Source organism: Orbicella faveolata, unplaced genomic scaffold, assembly GCF_042242905.1.
Source record: "Orbicella faveolata isolate gen_17 unplaced genomic scaffold, um_ofav_v1 contig_26, whole genome shotgun sequence".
NCBI classification, from domain to species: domain Eukaryota; kingdom Metazoa; phylum Cnidaria; class Anthozoa; order Scleractinia; family Merulinidae; genus Orbicella; species Orbicella faveolata.
Genome location: NW_028301554.1, coordinates 12957377 through 12979896, shown reverse-complemented (window position 1 = coordinate 12979896; position 22520 = coordinate 12957377). Strand labels below are relative to the sequence as shown.

Sequence of the window (22520 nt, the reverse complement as noted above, 5' to 3'; positions counted from 1 at the left end):
CTAACATCTTCCTCTTCATGGTATGAGAGCGAAATTTGTATTTTAAATGAAAAATAATTACCCCAGTACTTAATAGAAAATATTGGCCAATTACAAGAAAATAAGAAAAATTCTGTAAATTATTAACAGCTAACACGATTGCATTACGGTCTCCCTAAATACATTACGGTCTCTCTAAACGTACTACGGTCCCCCTAAATGTTATGGTGTTTAAACAGCACACAAATCTAAAATGATGGTTTTTTCAGGGATTCACTAGATTTCACTTCGTCAACAAACCATTAACTTTGCTTAAAGCTAGGACAGCTTCCGAAGGCCATAAAGCTGATTGCGCTCACTTTTTCTTAAAAATGTTGTCATCAATGATCAATGATTGCGCTTTTTATTAAAAATGTTGTCATCAATGAACATTTAATTAAGATCATCATGTATAAAACTCATCCGAGACAGGTTGAAGAAAGGTTAGAATGTTAGAGAACTTTGTTTTAGATCATCCCTAACGAGTTCTTTTAATTTCGTTCACTGAGATTCCGTTAATCGATTGATTAAAGGACTCCAGACGCGCCTGCCATTGCCAGTTAAGCCACTGGTATATGTTATGGATCACGAGACGGTTCGTTGCTGTTGTTGTTACATGTCGTCTCTATTAACAGTCAGGTCTCTTCGTCCAGCTTGCTAAAGCATAACTTTTGTCTTATGGAAACATCTACACAACAGCCATCCTTGACAACGGGAACGAAAGGTAAAACGAGCTGGGTGAATAGGTTTTCGGATTGACGGATTCGGCTTTAAAAAGCGCTCGGATTGTGGATTTTTGCGATAAATCGAGTGAATTCGCGGATTTTGAAAACACAGTGGATCGTGGATGCGCTGTGAATTTTGGCGCGGATTCCGGATTGTGCGAAATTTGGATCATAGATCTTTCTTCAGCCTTGGTCGGTATGTTAATGAGTTCATCCAAATTATTTCTTTTTTCGAACGAAGCTCATTTAAACTCAGGTGTGAGACTGTTATTGGAATTGTACTGTGTTATAGTCATCAAGCATGTTGCCTTCCTTGCTATTTGTGCGAAATTAACAATGGCATTCACATTTACCAGTTTATCTTTGAGCTTTTGCACTTCTGTTTCCGGATGTGGTTGTGGTTTTGGATTTGAACAAAAATATTGGCGGATCGACGGGTTCGGCGAAAAAAGAGCACGGATCGGCGGATTTGTATACCCCTATTCACCCCCCTCTAAAACAGAACCCAACTCCCACCCCTTGCCCCCTCGCCCCCGCGCCAAGTAACCTCTACCACGACGGCCTTTACCTCCCAATACGTGTAGCAACTATAACACTATGTGCGTCTAGGTAAATACGAGACGGACAAAAATCGCACAAAAGCAGTATTTTCACCGAAAACGCCAGCTATTCGGCCATCGTCGCCACAGAGTCACCTCCTTAGCCAGCGGGGTCTTTGCACAAGGAAAAGTTACCTCTGATCTGGATACACATGATTTAACTGGCTTAATTCTTGGACAATTGAAGATTTTCACTACTCCTCTGGTTTCATTTCCGTGAATATTCACGAATTGATTTCTAACTAAATTCGATTTCCATCACAGCAACTACATACGATCAGAAAGTTTATAACTGGTTTGACCTGGAGCCGGGAGATTTACTGAAAAACTGGCTTACGTGAGAATTTACATTGAGAGAAGTCCTCCATAACAAAACATGTAAAAGCCACTTCTGGCCAGACTTTTTACTTCCGTTTGAATTCGCTTCGTTAAGATCCGTTAAGATTAGGAGGTACTACAACTGCCAGGTTTTAGGCGGAGATCACCCTACTGTGTTTTCGGGAACGAACGCGGCGTCGAGCGAGTGAAAAACTAAGAACGGAACCAATCAAGTCATGTGTATCCAGAGCTATCTTTTCCTCACGTCAAGATCTCGCCGGCTAAGAGGAACAAGAGGCTCTGGGGACGAGGACGCAGCTCACTTTGATAGCTGGTAAATAACTGACAAAGGCAACTTACCTGGCTTATGTCTGAAGTCCAGGCGGCTTTCTCCTGTGCTGACGGCGCCATTAAAGTCACAGTGTAAGGAGGTCCTGGGTCAGGCTTATCACGTGATCGCACGACCAGCTTGAAGGTCAACTCGTCTAAGTCGATCTCCTGGTTTCCTCGGACGCCATATAAAACACTTTCAGCATCCACTACGACACAAATACAGTACACAGGCACTCAGTTCATTGCATCAAGGGAAGTTATAAGGTGAAGCAATATTGTATAATCTTTAACTTGAAAGCTGGGTTAATTTATCAAAGAAACATCAAACACTTTCCGTGCTTATGAAGAGTTTTAGAATAAGCCTATTTGATTCAAGCTGAGTTTCTGTTGAAGCACAGAACCAGCACCAGTTGTCGATGAAGTGATCGCTAAAGAGGATCTTCATTTGATGATCACAGCGTCGATTTTCTCACTGTTATGGCTCGGCACTAGCTAGATGGACGGCTAGTTAGCTTAAGGCTTCAAATTCATGCTGCGTGCTATATTGCTGACTCTGCAAACTTACCGTCTTGAAAGCAATCCTCTACTAACGTTGCATCGGCAAGAGATATGTTGGAACCATTCTAGGATAAGTCAAGAAATACAGACTGAAACACAACATAAGTTAAAGATCTAACCGAAAACATACGTAAAATGTCCGTGACTCGGTAGAAGACCATGAGACTACAAACTACATACTTAGACAAACGGCAAGTTCACGCTCCGAAGGTAACGAAGGAATTGATTCAGTACGGTCACTGTCACCTTTTGGATTCCATATCTGCAAAAATGCTATCATCCACACTGGCTATGTTTAGCCTTAGAAATTGCGGTAGCAAGTTGTGTTCGAACAATTTCGCGATGGTTTCCTTAAGGAAATTGCTCACTACGATTACCACAACAATTGCCACCAAATTAAATTTTCAAATTTTCGCCGCGATTGCAGTAACGCCAAAACATTTGTTAAGGTGTTATCGGGTGGTGTTACATTAAGTAACGTTTCTTGGAACTTATCTCGTAACAGCCAGCGTGCGTAGCTGGCGGCATTTCGAGCGCAAGGGCTTTGTTTCAGCGGGGCCGACGTTTTTTCCGCCCTGGTTTTCACCACCAGAGAAAATGACGAGAGCGGTACAGACGCGAGGGGAGTGGGGAGTAGTGGAATCTCGCCAGCTACGCAGGCTATATAACTATGTAGTGGTCTGCTCATGCGCATTTCCATTTGACTCAGTCATCGACTCGTAAAACAATCTTTGAACTCGGTTGCCGCAAGTTATCGTGATTTGGTCATGTCTCGCAGATTAATATGTGCCTCAGCCTTCTACTTCAGCAAATCATTGTTCCGCTCGCCACTTATAAACCACGATATTTTGCTCATCCTCGTCCAATACTAATTAACTATTTGTTTGTGGAGTCCAGCCGTACCTTGGTAAGGTGAAGGCGGCCACTGGATGATCTTGTGGTAAGAAGAAGGAAGCCGGAGAACAGGAAACATTGACGAACAGATTCTTTCCTTACTTCACATGACTTCAGAGACAAACCACCAAACGTTTTACCTTTACGACTCTCTGTGATCTGAATTAAATTCCCTGAAATAATACAAACGAACACAATTATATTCTTCTCATGTTAATCCCAGATTGCACCAAAAAAGAAAGCTTGGAAGAAACATCACCAAAACAAACATAACTGACCGATCAAAGTGTTTCAAAGTCTCGCGCTAGGTTTACTTGATTCCACATCACAACTGATAAATATCAAACAAACAAACGAATCAATACTGAATAAATAGAAAGTTAGTTACCTTGTCTTATAAAGATCTGATTGACATCCAACAGCATCTCGCAGCCCTCCACTATCTGACGCTCAATAGACAGGTTTTTACGAATGTTCTCTGTCTCACTGACTTCGTCATGCATTACCTAAACTCAGCAAACAAACGAGATTATATTTGCAGCCTAACCCCAGATATAAATCGTATAATGGCTAAGTAACAGCTACACAGCGAGGTCCAGATTTTTGTCCGATGAGTTGGTGAGGGGTGAAAAAGTCGATAGAAACCGAGAACGTTTAATTCAGTGTGTTAGCTTACCTACTGAAAGATATTTAAAAACAACTATTTCAGGAAGGCACGAAAACGCGAACTTGAAACCATTCACAAAGACTGACATATAACGATGGTTAGACGGCTCCTGTGCAACCAGTCAGATTGCTCGGCGTTCACCCGATAGTCGGTCGGTGGGTTATGCTAAAGATTTTATCTCACGACACTGGGACGTGAAAGTACTGCTCGATAACTTTCTCTTGAACGGTCACACACCAAGGGACGTTACATGACAAGAGTTATCAGCACGCGGTGACCTATGCGGAGGGAATCTCGTCACAATCTCCCTGATATTCTACTGACCGAGAAAGAAGCAACGGAAAAATACTTAAAGACTTCCTAGTTCTAGTACTTTTCTGTTTGTCACGTCGCGTTGTATGCGCACGTTGATTGTTTTTGACGGTTATACTCTGTGGGAAAGCTGTCCTCTAAAGAACAATTGTTTACTTTCCGTGTGGAGAGTTTGCTTCCAGGCTAAATGACACGTTACAAAAAGCTGCGAGAATTACTGATCTATTCGTCTTCACCTCAGGGGATGTATTTCTTGTTAAACAAGCAGCTGGACGAAACTCTGTGGAACTCTGTGATCACAAACAGGTCATTTATCAGTCGATCCCAACACAACCACGAAAAGGTATTGTTACGTAAAATTCAGTTAAAATAACGGGACTTTGCTTTGGCAGCCTACATGCAAACAATAACAGTCTCAAGGCAGGTGACATCCCGGGGTGAAACGTGCTTAGCTCACAGAAAAAATATTCACCATTTGCAGGAGTTTGTAAGTCCCTGTCAAAGCTAGACGCTCTAAGAGCGTTTACTCGGGCTTCGTACCGCAAGTAAGCTTATTGAACACAACAAAAACTTTACATTGTGTCTAGATACCCAGCAGCCGGGAATTGTTTTCAGAAAACTACATACCTGGCAGTCTGAAATTATTATAGAATTTCCACGAAATTACTCTTTACTTAGAATAGTAGATCTTTGTTTAGCAATGTCAAGCGATTTCAAGTATTATTTTGCCCTTGTAGTTGAGAAAAATTTTCGAGCTTGGACATACTATAAAATCTCGATGTTTTCACATTTAGTCCACAAAATATAATTTGTTCAGAAATGCCAAGCGACTCTAAATAATGTTTTGGTTTTGTAATGGACGAATTCTCCCAGCCATAATACAAAAATCTTGACTCACGGGCTAGGTTGTTCAAAAAAAACTGGCGACCCGGCGGTGAAAAATTCAAAGATAATCTGATAATCAATTTCCACAAATACTATTGATATTATTTGAAACCCCCTGAGAGTATTTGAGTATTTCGATCTTTGGCTATAAACACCAAGCGATTTTATTCAATGATTTGAGTTTGCAAGTTGTCCGACGAACTTTGTGTGACTCAGGCCTCATTTAAGTGGTGTCGGGTACCCGAGACAACCCTCCCCCGAGTTTCGACCGAGCTGCCTGGCCGAGGTAACTTTTAGCTTATTTCTTTGCAAAATTCAACCAACCGTTTACATTAGGATCGCGAACCCGTCTCGGAGGGCGAGACAACTCAGGTGGGCGAGTCGTCTCGCCTCGGCTGGTAGGGTAACCCTGGCAAGCGGGACAACATTTCTTCATATAAACGCTTTGCCTCGCCCAACCGGGACACCTCTCGGCCTGGCGAGTGTCACGTAATGCCTAGATTTAGGATTTAAAGCAGAGATTCGTATCAAAGAAGTGAAAATTAACTCGGCAAAACTCACTGTGATCGAATGACCGAGGGAAACTCAAAGAAAGAGGGATATTTGCACATTTCATTATTCAATAACGGTTATGAATAATCATGCAGGGTCAACTTTGACTCGGCGTACAGGGACTACGTTTCACTTATAAACGCTCGCTAAAGTTGCCTCGGGGGTAGAGTTGCCTCGGGTACCCGAGACCATATAAATGGGGCCTCAGGGGCACGGTTTTTCAAAAAAACACTATATATACCCAGCAGTCAGAAATCAGTCTTTCCGTTTTTCCACCGAAATGTCCATTCGAACCTGCTGAGCATGTTCGATCTCTGTGTAGAAATACCAATGGATTTCCGAACTGCACTGAATTCACATTGCCTCGGCATGAAAGCACATAACAGACCATAACATGACGAAAATCCGCTACAGTTTGCATGACATTGTTAATACCAAGACCTACTGAGTGATGGCGGATATACTATTCGAAGAATTCGGAATGAATTATTCCGTGGAAATTCTATGATAATTTCAGATTGCCAGGTATCTAGCTTTTTGAAAACACTTCCCGGATGCCGGATAAAACCAACTAAACGAATCAGGATACTTTTTAAGACAAAGAGTTACGCTTAGATAATTACTATTCAAGTTGCTTCGCTGAGTATCCCCTTTATCCAATTGCATGTTGTTTGCCTCATCTACCAAGTTCTGCTTACGATGATTCTTTGATTTCTCAACATCCGTGTTGTTCGTCTCAGCATCATAATTTGTTTTTTGTCCGTGTTTTCGTAGTTTGAACTATGGTAGATGTTTGCCTCATCTACCAAGTTCTGCTTACGATGATTCTTTGATTTCTCAACATCCGTGTTGTTCGTCTCAGCATCATAATTTGTTTTTTGTCCGTGTTTTCGTAGTTTGAACTCGTAAATGGCTCATTTGTGATCTCGTGAGAACGAACATGAAATTTGCTTATCCGGCAGGTTTTCAATTAATATAATTCGTGGGCCATCCCGTTCCGAAAACGATCGACATCTTCTTCGAGTATTTCCCAAACTTTCTTCACAAAACACAGCATTTTGTATATCACATTGCTGTTCATGAAGAGCGAGAGCTGTCGCCTCCGCATTCTTATCCCCAGTTTCCACGCACCACGCTAGGAACGCCTGGGACCATGACCCCCCATTTGGTGACCAAATACGAGGACGACGACGAACGGCTTGCATTTTATGACTTGGGCTTTCCAGCTGAAGCCCGAGTAGAAAATAGAATGCTATTTTTTCTGAAATGTGTGATGTGGAAACGATGATACTGTCTTTGAATAGTATATCCTGGAAAGACTGTACACCAATGGTGATGAGCTGCAACGGGCTTCAGCATAAGACATATTACGTACAAGAAACTGTCACTTGGTCAAATCCCTAAAAGAACAGCCACCATAGCTATTTCCTCTCCTCCGAAACTTCCACTCGCGTTTCTTAATAAACAAAAGGGCGTTTCTGTCGTGGGTCTTTTGGCTGATATCTGCCCTCGGAAACTTTATGTTCTAAACAATTCTTCTGAATGCCGATAAATTTGGCATCCAGAAGCAAAAACAAATACTAGCCTGAAAACGAAGATCGACAGTTCTGAATAAGTCAAATGGGCGAAAGTGGTGCAAGGAAGAGTTTACAAGACGTTAGAATCGATTTTGTTCACTGGACTTATTTATTTACAACAACTTTATTTGCATCAAAAATATATAAATATCTACATGCAAGTAGGGTGCCAAGAGGGAAGAACGCAATCCTCATACAAAGCTGCCCCCTTAATTAAAATATATAAACTACATTTACAACTCTAAAGAATTCTTTTACAAACTTCTGACCCTCCTGAACCGACCTGAACCTGCCCCTGGGTCGAAGCGTTCGGCGTTAACTCAGTAAGTGTTAACCAATCAAGCTTACCGTGGAAAGATCTTCCAGAACGCTCTGCGCATACTCCAACGTATTTCTCTCCACGTGATCATGAGGAGTGAGAGCCAGAAGGTCATGCAAGGTTATAATGTAGGCTGGGACCTGGAACCAAATACAACAATGTTAAACACCGCAAATTCAGTTAGAGGATGGGCCAATATAACTAGGTACTGAACAAATCCAATTAATTGAAAGCATGCCAAAAAAAACATGCGAGAGTATCAAAGGGGTCTAAAGACTGGGTGCTGTGACTCACACCTATCATGTTCACGCAGTACGTACTAGTTTTTCTTCGACTGACGATTGAAATGAGAGCGGGGTCGTTTGACAATTGGTGAAGTTGGCGCCAGTAATTTCCATGAGCATTAGACATGACGATATAACCCTACAGATTTAATGATATGAAAACCATCCGGTCAACGCGTGTGTGGGTGTCGACCCTTCCAGCCTCTTGCATTCTCATTATACTGTTTGCATGTAATTCGTGCCAGTTACCCCACAAAGAGCCTGAAATAATTTACCTGCAATTCTGACGAATCCAAACATAGAAGACAATGGTATGGCCGAGGCAATATTTCTCTACTCCATGTACTTAAAATAAACAACTGGTTGTCTTCTTACCAGCAGCGATTCTTAGCTCTGCCGTGTTCTTTAGAATCAGAGGTTGTCCCACTTTGACGGCGAAACACAGATGTTTATATTTGGTTTTGTTCAATTTAAAATAACTTGGGTATCTAGTTTGAACGCTCTCAAACGCATGTTAGGAAATATTTCACGTGAGTAGTTACAGTCCATAAAGATCTTTCAATTAGAGTGGTCCGATTCTATAGTTGCAGCGTCTGCATTTTTCTTCGTTTCCTACGTTACGTATCGATGACTATGCTGCGGAATACAACCACTTTATACAACCACTTTATTGTTGCTCTACAAGCTACTATAAAGTGATTGTACAGAATGTAGTAAAGACAATATCACACCACAAAGATTCTATTTTTGTTTGCAAAATACAACAGTAGATTTACAGGGCTGTTTACTACAATCTCTACTACGCAAACGCTAAAACGACTTAAATGAAGTGTACTTATCCTGACAGAGAAGCATACTTGTACCAAAAGAATTTTAACCTAATAGACTAAGAGCCGGTGAAAAATACAAACAATAAATATGTCGTGAAAACTTAATTACATCCTGAAAGATCTTTCCTCTGAAGTACTACTGTGCATTCTAACACCCGAGGCCTTATGCGTGGCAGGGCGCGAAAAAGACAGATGATAATTATGATGATGATCCTAACACTCAGGGGAGCTTTTAAGAGCATCTTCCCGGGGGGAGGGGGGGGGGGGTGTAGGTTCAACTCTTGATATAACTTAGTTTTCACAGTCTCATATAAGTAACTTAACCCACCCTCACATGATTTGACACTGATATTTGAAGCAGAACTATAAACTTACTAGCCCGGAACATATAGTAAGGAATAGTTGGAAATTTCGCGGAAATACTCGAGTGAAAGTCGCCATACTGTTAGTTGAATTAGATTACTATACGGACACCACGCAAGCAAAGTTGAGCGGAACACGAACTTTGTTACTGTCCACTACTGATAAGACACAGAACAAGCATTTTAGCCGCAGGCAATGGAGATAGAAAAGTAGAACAGTAACTGCTTCCCGTCCAGTGACCGCCTACACTAACACACAAACGCTAATAGAGAAACCAAGTCAAATTTTCATAAATATGCAACCTCCCTGTGGGAATATTGATGTTTTAGAGCTGTCGTAACCGAAGTAAATATACGTTTGTATATATTTGACGAAGGAAAAGGTCAAGAGGTAGCTGGCAATGACGATAGGACTATGTTAATATCTACGAAAACAAGATCAAACAATAATATTACAAGTGCCTGAGATGTCAACAGTAACGGTATAAGTTAAGGAAATATCGTGAACTTTTAAAAATTAAAATGAAATTTTGCTATATTTTTAGAATAGAAATGGAAATGTAATGTACAAATGAGGCGTACATGCTACGCTGACTAAGAAACACAGAATCAGTTTGAGTTATAAAATGCTGGTACACCCTTGTACTTACACAGGAGCTAGGCTAGATGAGAAACTCAATAACGCTGCCTGTGGGAGCCAAGATGTCTTGTACATACAAGCCTCATCGGATTATCGTGTGAAGATCGCACGGAAACGCAAAAATAAAAGCTGCCGCTGACACCTCTCAAGCTTCAAATGCTTAATTGTCGCAATTGAACACTTAGGCTTCGCGCCTTGTTTTCAGAAGCCAATTTGAAATGAAATACCCGGCGAAACGCTCCAAATTAACATCGACTAACACAACAACGATCGGCTTCCAAACGAGAGAGAAGACTGAATTTCGTGGCAACCACGCAACATTTTCTTGAAGCGTATAATCTGGCCATTAAGAAAAGATTTCGGTGTGATAATAAATGGTTAAATTAAGATTTCATCGACAAGAATTCAATTTCCGTGCAGGTTTAGCGCCGGTTTGGACATTTGAATATATTTACCCTCGGAGAGCGTGATATTAACAATGCACAAATGAAAAAAAGCGAAAAGGCCAACAAGATCTTCAATATCAACTCTAAATCTGGGAGTAAGTCAATTCGCTCGTTAATCACACCGACGTTATAATAGAATTTATTCCTTTAAAACCATGCTTTTAAAAAGAGAATGGCGAGAAAGCTGAAAACAAGAATTACTAATGGCCGTGCGAAAATGGACTGAGCATAAGTGTACTTTGTTTAGATGCTGAATAGTAAGAAGGAATGCTCCAGTGCACGAAAACTACGGGGGCGTATAAACAAGCAGACAAGCTACAAAAACTGCATCAAATAATCCAAATTTGCAACCTGCGGTAAAGTGAAAATTAAATATCCATTTTCATTTGTACAAGTTTTATACGACAGCTAAGCCTGTCCTGGTTATATTTTAAATACAGCAGGGAAATAAAATATTAATGAGTTGCTAACAAAGACAGCATCTGTTGTTTCTAGGGAAATTGAGCAGGCCACGATAGTTACAAGAGCTTTTTCAATAACAGACGAATAGCAAGTGGGAATTAATACCCAGCAGATAACATGCAATATCATAGAGACGAAATAACCTACCTCAGAATCTCATGCTCTCACTCAACACTGTTCACACTCGTGCAAAGAATCAACGCCGTCGAATAACAAATCAATTTTATGTTTGTAAAGCCTTTGCCAATAGCTTTTTATATTAAAATAGGGCTCCCAGCGGAGTTGTTCCAGACATCCTTAAACACAGCGAGAGAAAAACATTAAAGACCGAACAAAAGCGTAGCAAGGTAAATTTGGAGTACACAAAACTGTTGTTGTTTTATTAAAATTCTTGTTATCACCTGCATTTCATAGCCTGGCGCATCTTGAAACCCAGAGTAAGCAAAGTTTACACTAATAAATTCTAAATGACTTGGAAATTTCCATTGGGCAATTATCACATAAATTCAAAAATTCGAAAAGATTACCAGCAATGTTGACTAAAATCGTGAACTTGGGACACGCCGCGCAATAAAACAGACAGCGCTTGAGTTCAACTTATTATTCAAGTTGTCTTTTCCTATTGACACCACTTGAACACTTGATCAAAAATATTCTTTGCCTGAATTCATAATAAATTGCGCTTCGACAGCAATGTGAAAAACGCAGGCGTGTTGCGAACTTGTTAGCTAGTCATATCAGTACAGGGTGAAGTGTAAAACTGAAATAAATATTCTACTGCTGTATAAATTGTCAACGTTTTCCACAGATCTCGCAAACGTTCAATTTGGTGTTACAATGTTCAGAATGTTTACAATACCAGGACGAGTGAAAAGTTATGTAACAAATGTGAAAGCCGAAACGCAGGTTCTACAACTGTAGCTTACATCTAAAAGAAAGTAAATCTCGTCATCTGTTAGGAAGGCAATGCATTCACATCCTGACGTCTTTTGCAATACTGGGCTAAGACACACTTTGCTTTTATTTAAAAAAATGGATAATATTTCAGAGCTCCCTAAGATGATCAGAGTTAATTATCTAGCGGATTCATTCTGCACTGGACATTTAATTAACATTACATGTATCAAAATAAGGGACTGGATCCTTATTGCTAGCCACTACGCTAACTGTAACTAATAAAATATAGTTTAAGAATAAACTAGAAAAAAATCGCACCATAAAGCACGACTATAAAAGAGTCTCTTATCGCTACAGTTAGACCTGACAAGAAGAGTTGTCTTAGTTATAAATCTTGTATGTATTCCAGTGAGGTAAAAAATTAATTCATCTTCAGATCCGGCGGATTCAGTATTTCTGATAAAACATGGATGTAAATGGATGGTATTAAAACGATTTCTCAGTGACAGTTCATTGATAAGGTGAAACTGTGTCTCTCTTCCTTGTTCCCAGGCTTTGTCTCCTTCCTGCGGAGCGGGAAGAAGGGAGACCTTGGCAAGTGAAGTGGCAGCCGTAACATTCTCAAGGCTAGCATACGATCACGCCCAACTTCACTACACTTCAAAACTGATTCTGATTTTCTAATGTTTTCAAGTAATTGATTCCTGCAGATGTTGATACAACGGCCAATCGGGGAAGGTTGGAGGGAGTCCCGTTTTTCTGCCTTGAGAGTGGGGGGGGTTGATAAGAGAAAATGGAACGAAAAAATGTTAGCCTTTATAGAGAGCTCGTCTCAAATGTTCTACTAGTATACTAATGTAAATGCTGCAATCTTACTTGCTGAGCTATCATACACTATCAGCCATTAGCAGAATTCTAGGGGCAAGATGTCCAAAGGAATTACGTGTAGACAACATGATAGATATGTTTTAGGATTGCAGCGCTTCGAATTAAAAATAAAAAGTACAGCCGGTTTAGCAGCAAATTAAACCAAACAGGAAAAGTTCCAAACAGCATACGTCTCCTTGAAGATATCGCATCCAGGATGAATCACGCATGGTGAAAACTTTAAAGAAACGCTCTCTAGCGAACAATGTTTTAAAACACGAGCGTTCGACTGTCCGAAATACAGTCTGCGACAGGTAAACATGAAAATAAAGTCACGATAAAAAACGGCACAATAAAATAACTTATAAAAAACATAGGCACGCAAGGCGTGCAAGAGTTATTTTTTTGCGTGAAGTGTCGGAGATAGGAGCATTCATGGTACAGTAATGATTTGGTTAATTTGACAAGCTTTTTTGGTTGCGATGTTACATCGGTCATGGTAAGATAGCTAAACAGTAAGCCATAAAATGTTTGACTGAACAAACTACAGTAATCTGACACGTCTCCAGATTAATGTAGATACCATCTTATTTTCTAACAGGCAATTTGATTCGTTCTTTGATACAACCCGCACTGTGATTGGTGTGACACGCGCACGTGCCTAACTCCCTCACTCACCGATCACATAACCATTTCAACTACCAAGAGGAATTCTTCCTCAAAAATACTCAAGTTAATTTAGATACTTTTTCGCATTTTATACGAGTCGTAAGTTTACCTTTTTGCACAACACAACACAACACAACTTCACCGAAAATAGTAAGAGAGAGAAAAAAACCTCTGACACGTTGAAAGTCTGATTTAATTAAATTGCACTTTAACTTGGTGCCGCGCAGTCTTCAAAGAACATTTGAACAGTTTTCATACTTTTTACCTTTAAAAATATCGGACTGAAATGAATGTCATCAAATAAAACTATTAAAGTGCTACCGCAGAGACGTAAAAGCCGTCCAGAAATGAAAGCTTCTTTTTTGTTTAATATCCTGGAAACAATAGCCGATAACTTGTCAGCTCTAATTGAATTTACTCCCATATAAAAAATAAAAGTGTTAAATTACCATTTGTTACTAAAGATAGCAAACATCTCGTGGGAAAGAGTGGTGACGATTCGTCCGCTCTAATTGAATTTACTCCCTTGTGAAAAACAAGAGTGTCAAATTACACTTTGTAACTAAAAACAAAAATATCTCGTTATATTTGCATGCAACAAGAACAAAACAATTGTTACCCGCACTTACTACAGTAAACGTTAGAACTGTTTCAAATCGAAAGTCTCGTCCCCTCTAAAACATGTCCTAGGAACTAGAAGCGACGATTCGTGACCTCCAATTGAATTTACTCCTTGTGAAAAACAAAAGTATCAAGTTACCTTTGTAACTAAAAATAAAAATATCTCGTTGCATTTGCATACTACTAGCTCACGAACTGTTTCAAACCTCACGGCTCATCTCGTTCATTTAACTAAAATCTTCACCCTAACCCAAAGAAAATGTCGAAGTAAACCCAATATATGAATACTTCCTCCTCTTCTATAGAAGAATAAATATGGCCGTTCTGAACTTTATCGGGATCAAAAAATCTTCTCGCATACCATTTACCTTTACAACAAGAAATTTGATTGGCTGTTTATAGTAGATCCAATCTGATTGGTGTGACATACATACATCTCTCACTCACTCACTCATCCACTGACCCGTCCATAATATACCCGACGCGCCGACTAAGAAGTAGTTTTTTTACAAAAAAATAACTCAATAAAGTTAAGAATTTCTGTTACAAAGAATGCTGTGTGTTCCTAGCAGCGGGTATTAGTGGATTGGACGCGTTCGATAGTGTTGGAAAGTGTTGTACGGTTTCCTGGCTACTAACCCGATGCATTGGAGCCGTCAGGTAGTTCTCTATTGTCCGTCCACAACACACTGTTTTTTCTTCATACAACTTAAGAAGTCGGCTAAATGCTGGCCGTTGTTTGCACTCCGCCAAAGTCTGCAAAATGAAAATTAAAAACTTAAAACCACCACTTGTAAAACAGTATTTCAGTCCTAACACAGTAGGGAAAGACGGCGACACAGTTGAAGGTTGGTACACACTGGTGACTATGCCCTTTCCTGTGTACACATAGGACGCTGCCACATGTTGCAGGGACAGAACGCAAGCTGGTGGACACGAAGCGGATGTTTGCAAGAGCAGTACACAACAACAACAACCATTTTATTTTGCATAATACAGAGAATATCATACAGCAAAAGAATACATTAAACTTAAATAAGCAAAAAAACTACTCAAAATAGTAAAAACTAAACGAGCCGAGTAGTTACAAGAATTATTACGCTTTAAATCGGTTGTAGGAAAAATAAAGAAAAGAAGAGGTAGAAAGATGCGACAACGAGAAAATGTCACACGAGGAAAACTAACGCTGCTTCATGTCCCCGCAACATGTTCCCTAGCGTGTACCGACCTTAATAGTTACAGTATCGCGTTGGACTGGAGGGGTTCGAAGCTAGCCAGCTAGTGTCTTGGGCAAGACACTTTAACCTCATACGAGTCTCGTAGTAACTAAATCGGTCTAAATCTGGAGGGGCAATTTGCGATAGAATAACAACCCATCGAGGAGGGGTAGCAATACGATAAAAGGGCTATGCATGGAACATAATCCACGACTCTTGAAAGCAACTTAAACCAGGCCCTTGTCCATAATTTATTGATTTTGATGAGTGACCAGTTAATTCTGAGGATCGTGATTCAGGTGAACTCGTCCGTGAAAAAACAAGCCTTACAGCCGTCGTTATAGTTAGTCGAGCCAGTTTGCTAGAATTGCTGCTATTCCACGCAATTCAGTGAACGTCAGCCAGGCGTAAAAATCGAATCAGCGGTGGAACGCTGAAGTCAGTTCCAGGAGCCTGGAGCAGACTACCGAGCTCCTTGTTATCATTTTATATTTATTTGTAAAAAGACATGTCATGATGTCTTTTTGAAACTCGTTATTAACCGATAATAAAACTACAAAAGCAGACGGAGTAAATCAGCTGCATTGTCTAGTCTCTGAAACTGATTTTAAATAGAGTTTATCAATTTAAAATGAAGGTGATATCCAAAGATAAAACACAACGTGCAAATGTGATTCAACAAAAGAAACGAAAAACAAAGTGATTTTTTGCCTTGAAGAGAAGACTATACAGCGAGAAAATTGAAATTAATGCAAATGACTGACGGAAGACAGTAACAAAGCAGCTAAGAACGGAAAATATTACGCAAAACGAATCTTTAAAGCGACGAACTCGGATTTTCTTTTCTTGAACTCTTCCTCTCTTTCGCGTAGTAATGGAAGTAAACGAGGGCAAATTAAAACGGTGGTTTGGCAGTGCCAACAAATTAGAATAGCCAAGGAATATCAAATTAAATCATAACACAGATGATGGCCAAGCATCTGTGGCGGATATTCTGCGATGGTCCATCTGCAAGATGGCACCAAGGCGGTTAATATAAGTACAGATAGCAATAAACTGTATTCTTTACCTGTAGGGAATAGTGATGATTCCTTACGTACTCTTGGTAAATGTTCAACATTGGCAGCAGCATATCAAACAAGTCACCTGTTCAAAGGGGAAATAATTGCCACATCACACGCCGTATCTTCTGTCTAATTGTAACCAATATGCGTTTGCCAAGTCGCTCATCATTTACTTTATGATAAATGTCCAATTTTTGGCACGCTCATTGGCGAGTGTGTATCATCAAGCCTAGCCGAGGACATCAAAAAACTGCTGAAGGGCCCTTCACCAAGGCTATGTATGAAATGTCCATCTCAACTTGGCAGTGAAAAAAACTCTTTAAATAAGCTTTTCTTGTATCTGTCCTAATATTTAATTTTCGCCATAACACTGTGGGGCCTGCGGAACCACAGCTATCTGACGAAAATTAATAATCATATAAGTTGGGTTAGACGCATTTAAAAACCCCGCTTTAACTGGTTGAAAAGAGTATCCAGTTCGCTCCATTGGGTTATTATCCTTGATATTCCTAACTTTTCTCCGGTATTTAATTCTCTCCTTGAGTGATAAAAACAATGATATGCCAGCTTTTGAGTCGCCTTGGTTGCCATACTGTTTTTTATTTTTTTTTTTTCAGACACCAGACCGCACTCAGCTGGTTCTGTTGGTCGCTTTTTTTCGCCCTATACCCCACTAGGGAGTCTGCAAACAGGTAGGGCTCAATTCAATTTCCGCTGTATCGTGTTAACTTACAACACAGTAATTTGTGACTGGGAGCACAAAAAAATAGTTCGTTGTAGCGACAGATTCGTTGGTATGGGTTCCAAAACCTGTTTTCGAATGGCTCAGTGGTTCCACAAGATGTATTTGTTAAATCGACTTGGATTGAGTAGAGTAGCCAAATCATTCATGAAGTACTGTTGAAAAAACTTCACTTCTCTTAATTAAGACCACAGATCTAGTCTAATTTCTCCTTAAGGACGTTCGCGCGAAAATTTTCCAGTCGATAGATTTTTTTAAATTTTCACTACAGTCAGATAATGAGTTACTTGCGTCAGAAATGCAAAAAAAAAAAAAAAATTGGGGGTCACCGACTTCGTTTCAGAGATAAAGCGTGTGGAAAACTACCCTGATTTTGAAAAATTGGCGCACGTAATTCAGCATGGTGTACAGGGGTTTCTAGTATACGAAATATCGAAGGTGAGTCAACCCGGGGAGACAAACGATCTTAGTCATTTTTTGTAGAAGTGGGTCTGTTGTGTAAGTAATTCCAAACGTTACCAACGTTTTCACAAAACTTAACCCTTCAAGAGGCATTTGATACCCTCGCACAGATAAACGAAGAGCTAAAAATAACGGAATTTGATGGCGCATTTTGCAAAAAATTGAAACTTCTAGTCGATAGATTTTCTTCATTTTTTCGCTAAACGTAGAAAATCGGTGGAGAGAAGGATCCATCAAAAGAAAAATAGGGGTCACCGAAGGTTCAAGATCGTTAAATCCAGGAAAAGCTATAGCAATGGCCATCTGCCCTATCATTGTTCATTTTATCACTTAGCGCGCGCGCTCATGCATGACGTGGCGTGTGAATTTGCGTGCGCAGTAAGGATGCACAGAAACAATATAAGCGTGAACGTCCTTAACATATCAACAAACGTTTTCAGGTGATGAGAATAAACAAAACTCATCATTTAGATCCTACAACTAACATGATTGAAAGAAAAATCAGAATCAGCAACATTGAAAAAAGTCTTGGTTTACGGTCAACACCTCTTGCTACATTTAGCACCATTCATTCAATTTAATCACTGCTCACCTAAAATCAAGGTTGGCCAACTTTCCATTCGGTTTTGAAGTCCTTGGAGAAAGATTTGATGCAAGAAAAGAATTGTTTCACTGCAATCAAAATACATAAAGATATAAACTTGATCATATGCAAGCACTAATTTGTCTAGTAAAACATTATTGCTTTTATTTTACGCTATCTTTTAAAGGAGTTAAGGATTAGATTTAGAATTAGTGACTAAGATATGTGCTGGATCCATTTAAAGTTTTTACATAAATTTACTGTTAAACATTGATCTCCAGAATTTCATTTCATCAGAATTTCAGTATTTTGTTAAAACTATCACAAAGACAAAAGATTAATTTTATGTTCATTAAATAATAAGCTAGAGGTGGTTCACAAATGAATTTCAATGTGGAGTGTTGGGTTAAACACTAAATGTTTTTAACGGCATTAATTTCAAGGAGGATCTTGAATGCAGAATTTTTGCATATAATACAATATGTCAGCAGAAAAGTTTATTGACTAACGAATTGTACCTGTACTTTAATTTATGGAAAAGCTGTAACAGCCACCATTAGTTTGTGTACAGGAGATTTAGATGGTTATTCTAGCTAACAGTTGGTATCTAAGGTATTGACTCAACAGGGTTATAATTTATAAAGTTATGTGAGAGTATTTTCTTGACATTCTTATGACCTCAGGCTGGTCTTGTTTGACATTTAGTTAAATTGAGAAAAAATTTAATTTCAGGTTTAGTACAATACCTATTTAGAAAGATACAATTGACTTCTTCATGGCTTAACGGAGGCCTCTTCGAGCTAGCAGCCATTTTGAAAGGCCTGTAGAAACATGACACAAGTGTAGAGAGGTTTTGCACATATTCATTCTCTGTTTCCACCAGTTGAAAGCAAATTGAGTTCCTCTGACGCATGCTCTCTGCATGAGGTGACCGGATGTAATTTTGCACTATACTGTGCCAGCGGCGACGACAAAGCCAGCCTCGAATGAGACTTTGAACCTGTTAACAAGTGACTTCTATTATTGTTTATCAAGTTATCATGCTTTATTTTTTACTGGCAAATAAGTTGATCTTTGTTACTTTGTTAGCCTCGGCAGAAATAGCTGCTACAATGTTGGTACTATGATTATTCATATTTATTTAGATTTTATCAAATTTGTGATTTCATTCTAGTCCAAAATTTGATTTGACTTCACTTAGTAGCTTTAACACCTGTAGTTATAATGTACCACAAACAAACACAAACAAACTTGAAAAAGGTTTTAATTTATAGTTGCAAAGAAAGGTTTTATGAATAAATTCTGTAGAGTTAAAAGATCTGGACATACAGTTGAGTGTATCATTGCATGGAACTTGTACCAAATTTCTACGTTGCTCTATAACCACCCTGAAAATGCTGCATGTAACAATAATTATTGCAAGGTACATGAAGCATGATGTCCTAAGTACAATGTCGAATCAGGAGCAGTAATTGTGTTACATGCAATGATACATGGAATGTTTCACCCTTGAATCTTGGATTAGGATTTAAGAACTAATCTTTTTGCTACTGGGCTGAAATGTTATAGGTTCATAAAATTATACTTGTTTAAGGGACAGTGCATTTAAAACCACATATAGAGTACATGTAAGTAGATTGATTACCTTTTTAATATGTTTTATTTCCTCACTTTCTTCCTCTTGTGCCTCAACTGTCTTCTGCTTTCGAAGACTTGCAACCTGTACAGATAAAGGTTTTCAATTAAGTATTTGCACAATGACACTTTGTCCACTACAAGTCAGATTCAAAGCAAGAAAATAAAACAATGACCCCCACACTGACATTATTGCTATAAATAGTACATTATCACAAACAAGAAAACCACTAGTATATATAAATAACATTTGAAGTAATTTGCATGTGCCTTGTTAGTAACATATATGCAAAGCATAAGCCAATATTTTATTGTAATGTGCAACATAGCCTGCAAACAAGTTCATGTTTGGGTTATACACAAAAGTTATGCCACAAGAAGACAGTGGACAATAAAGCAAGAATGGCTGGGTGAGTGGCATGAGCTGAATGAGGCAAGTGAAAGCAAGCTTGCTCTGATCTCTGTAAACGTTTTGATAGCTATTTATTATTTCTGTTTCAACTGGTTCAAGTGAAGTACCATTGGCCAATGAGAGCAAGAAAAGTGGGAAAACATCTACAATGTAATTTGAAGTGTTCAGTGAATTACTAATTTACTGACCAGTTTAGTTTTCACAAATATGTCAACATGGAGTCAGAGAAAGACTGAGAGTGAGTGAAAGTACATGTATCTTCAGTTGCAAGTTGAAAGTTACTTCCCACCTTCAACGGCACAGAAAAATTGTTTTTCTTTTATTTGACAAAATTTAAGTCAGTCATTTTATCTTAACTTTACAAAACAAAAATATTGAAAATCTCAAAAGGGGCCAAATTATTTAGAAACAAACGTATTTTCAAATAATGTTAATAAACCAGAAAGGTGTCATAATCACTTGAACAGATGGTTCTGCCGGGGGGGAAATTTTGGCAGCAAACGCTTATCTTGGAGCTCGTATATCATGTTATTTGATATTGTTTATATCATGCATTTATTCTTTTGTCTTTGGCTACTTTGCCTGTTTTAGTCTCTTTCTCTTCAATGTGACAGTGAGATAGAAAACGTGTTGCAGTGTGATGCTTTTCCCAGGAAATCCTGATCCATTGTCATTGATGCTAGGAGGTCCTGTTGCTCCGTTGGTTTGCAGTTTCATAAGGCGAGATAATCTCCTGGCATGGCACGAGTTGTTCACAAACCTTTATGAGCTAAAATCTTGCATGCTATTTCTGGAGGAATACATCCACTTTGAGCGAATTTATAGGGTATGCAGATTTGACAGATTTCCATGAAATTTTGCCAGAACATTCCAGGGATAACGACAAATGAAAGGGTGTCGAGAAATTTGGATGTTTATTAAACATATTTATCCTGTGGAGTCCATTTATGCAACACGTCTTGCACATTTTTAGCTACTCCAACTTTAGATGCCAATATCTAGACAACCAATCAGAATATCAAAAAAGTCCAAAACACTTTTGTTGATTGATGCCTTGTAAATAAGACTGTGCAGCCATTTTGCTTGTGTGGCAGCATCTGATACCCGATAAATTCCTTAGAAAGAACCTTTAGTCCTTTCACACCTTACTGGCTCCTGACACTTTTAAAAAGAAAAACTCACTTAAATTTTATTTTTATAGTAAAGTACATTTAAGTACTAAGCTTTCTTCTGATATATAGTTTGTTGGGGGTTTCATTGAAACTGGCGGGCGTATGAATTTTTTCCCAAAGGACACCCGTGAAGGTGGGAAGTAACCTTAAACAAGTTCCAGCCAGTTCTGGTTAAAACTGAGCATCACAATGCAATAAAAAAATCTGATGATGAATCACCATGTACTTGACATGCTGCCAACTGGATATAGAAAAGTGTAGTGTTTCAAATGTGGTGACAATAATATTATTAGCAAATTACGAAACAACACCAAGTTCTGTGTCCCCATAATCTATCTGCTTACCACCATCATTCACTACAGAACAGACTGCACATGTCTTTACAAGACATGTGCATAAGCTCACAAGAACTTAAGGACAAAAGTTTCAGCATGTGATTCACAAACAAAATAATTGATATTCACTTGGCCATTCAGTACACTGCAATGTTATTGTTACAATCTTATTTTTTTCACTGATGGCTTTTGTTAGTACTACAGCTTATCACTGTTGATTTCTTAGCTTCACACCAGTTCTTCAACAAACAGCTGTATTTGAGTCACCATCCCTTACCTGACATGGGTCAGTTTATAGAAACATTAAGTTGAAATGGTGTACCTCAGTTTTTAGGCTTGACACTAATGCTGCCTGCTCCTCACACTGTTGAAGCAACTGCCATTTAGCAGTCTTCTCGCTCTCCAGAATCTGCAGCACATGGATGTACTTCTTTTCCAGCTCTTCCTTCTCTGATTGTAACTCAGCAAAACTATACCAAAACCACAAAATAATGCTACCGTAAAATATTGTCTTAATATGTAAAATGATACATTGAGTAAAATTTCTTTTACATTGAGCTGCAACAGGGCATTGGGTGTGTGTTGATGGCATCTCAGAGATACTTCCCCAGTTGTGTCAGAGTACCCCTTTACACTCTTCAGTGTACAGTCAACTCTCACCTTGCAGACACTTTGCTATAATGGACACCTCACTATAATGGACAGAAGCAGTACATCCCTGGCTGAAACTCCAAAGTCATGTGTGGGAACAACTCCCTCATCTATTAAGGACTCCCGCTATTACGGAACTACTGACACTTCATGTGGTCCCAAACTAATATATTTTTTATTGTTCTTCTTTTGTTACCATGGACAACTTCGACAAGTATCAAATGACATAATTACTCTGCAGACTTGGAAGTTTCACTTGTTTGTAAACTATGCAGACCTAGGCTTTTAGCCAGATGGTTGTCCAGGTGTCCTGTGGACGGCCACTTTCTGAAGAAAATTGACAGTTTTATAATTTTTCATATGTTGCCTTATAAATTACCCATTTGAGCAGGCCCTTTAGCACATTTTGGAT

At 39.1% G+C, this 22520-nt stretch overlaps 1 protein-coding gene across 1 annotated transcript in view; it reads right to left on the bottom strand.

Annotated features, from left to right (window-relative positions):
• LOC110063247 (ras-specific guanine nucleotide-releasing factor 1-like) overlaps window positions 1–22520 on the bottom strand; it is a 43686-nt gene that overhangs the window by 11620 nt on the left and 9546 nt on the right. The window contains exons 3-13 of the mRNA XM_020770206.2: window positions 21780–21927; window positions 19549–19623; window positions 18650–18903; window positions 17913–17992; window positions 16122–16198; window positions 14475–14591; window positions 7787–7897; window positions 3834–3951; window positions 3455–3618; window positions 2559–2616; window positions 2021–2199 (exon numbers count right to left, since the gene is read on the bottom strand). Coding sequence (XP_020625865.2) covers window positions 2021–2199; window positions 2559–2616; window positions 3455–3618; window positions 3834–3951; window positions 7787–7897; window positions 14475–14591; window positions 16122–16198; window positions 17913–17992; window positions 18650–18903; window positions 19549–19623; window positions 21780–21927 — 1381 coding nt within the window. The remainder of the gene's footprint in view (window positions 1–2020; window positions 2200–2558; window positions 2617–3454; window positions 3619–3833; window positions 3952–7786; window positions 7898–14474; window positions 14592–16121; window positions 16199–17912; window positions 17993–18649; window positions 18904–19548; window positions 19624–21779; window positions 21928–22520) is intronic.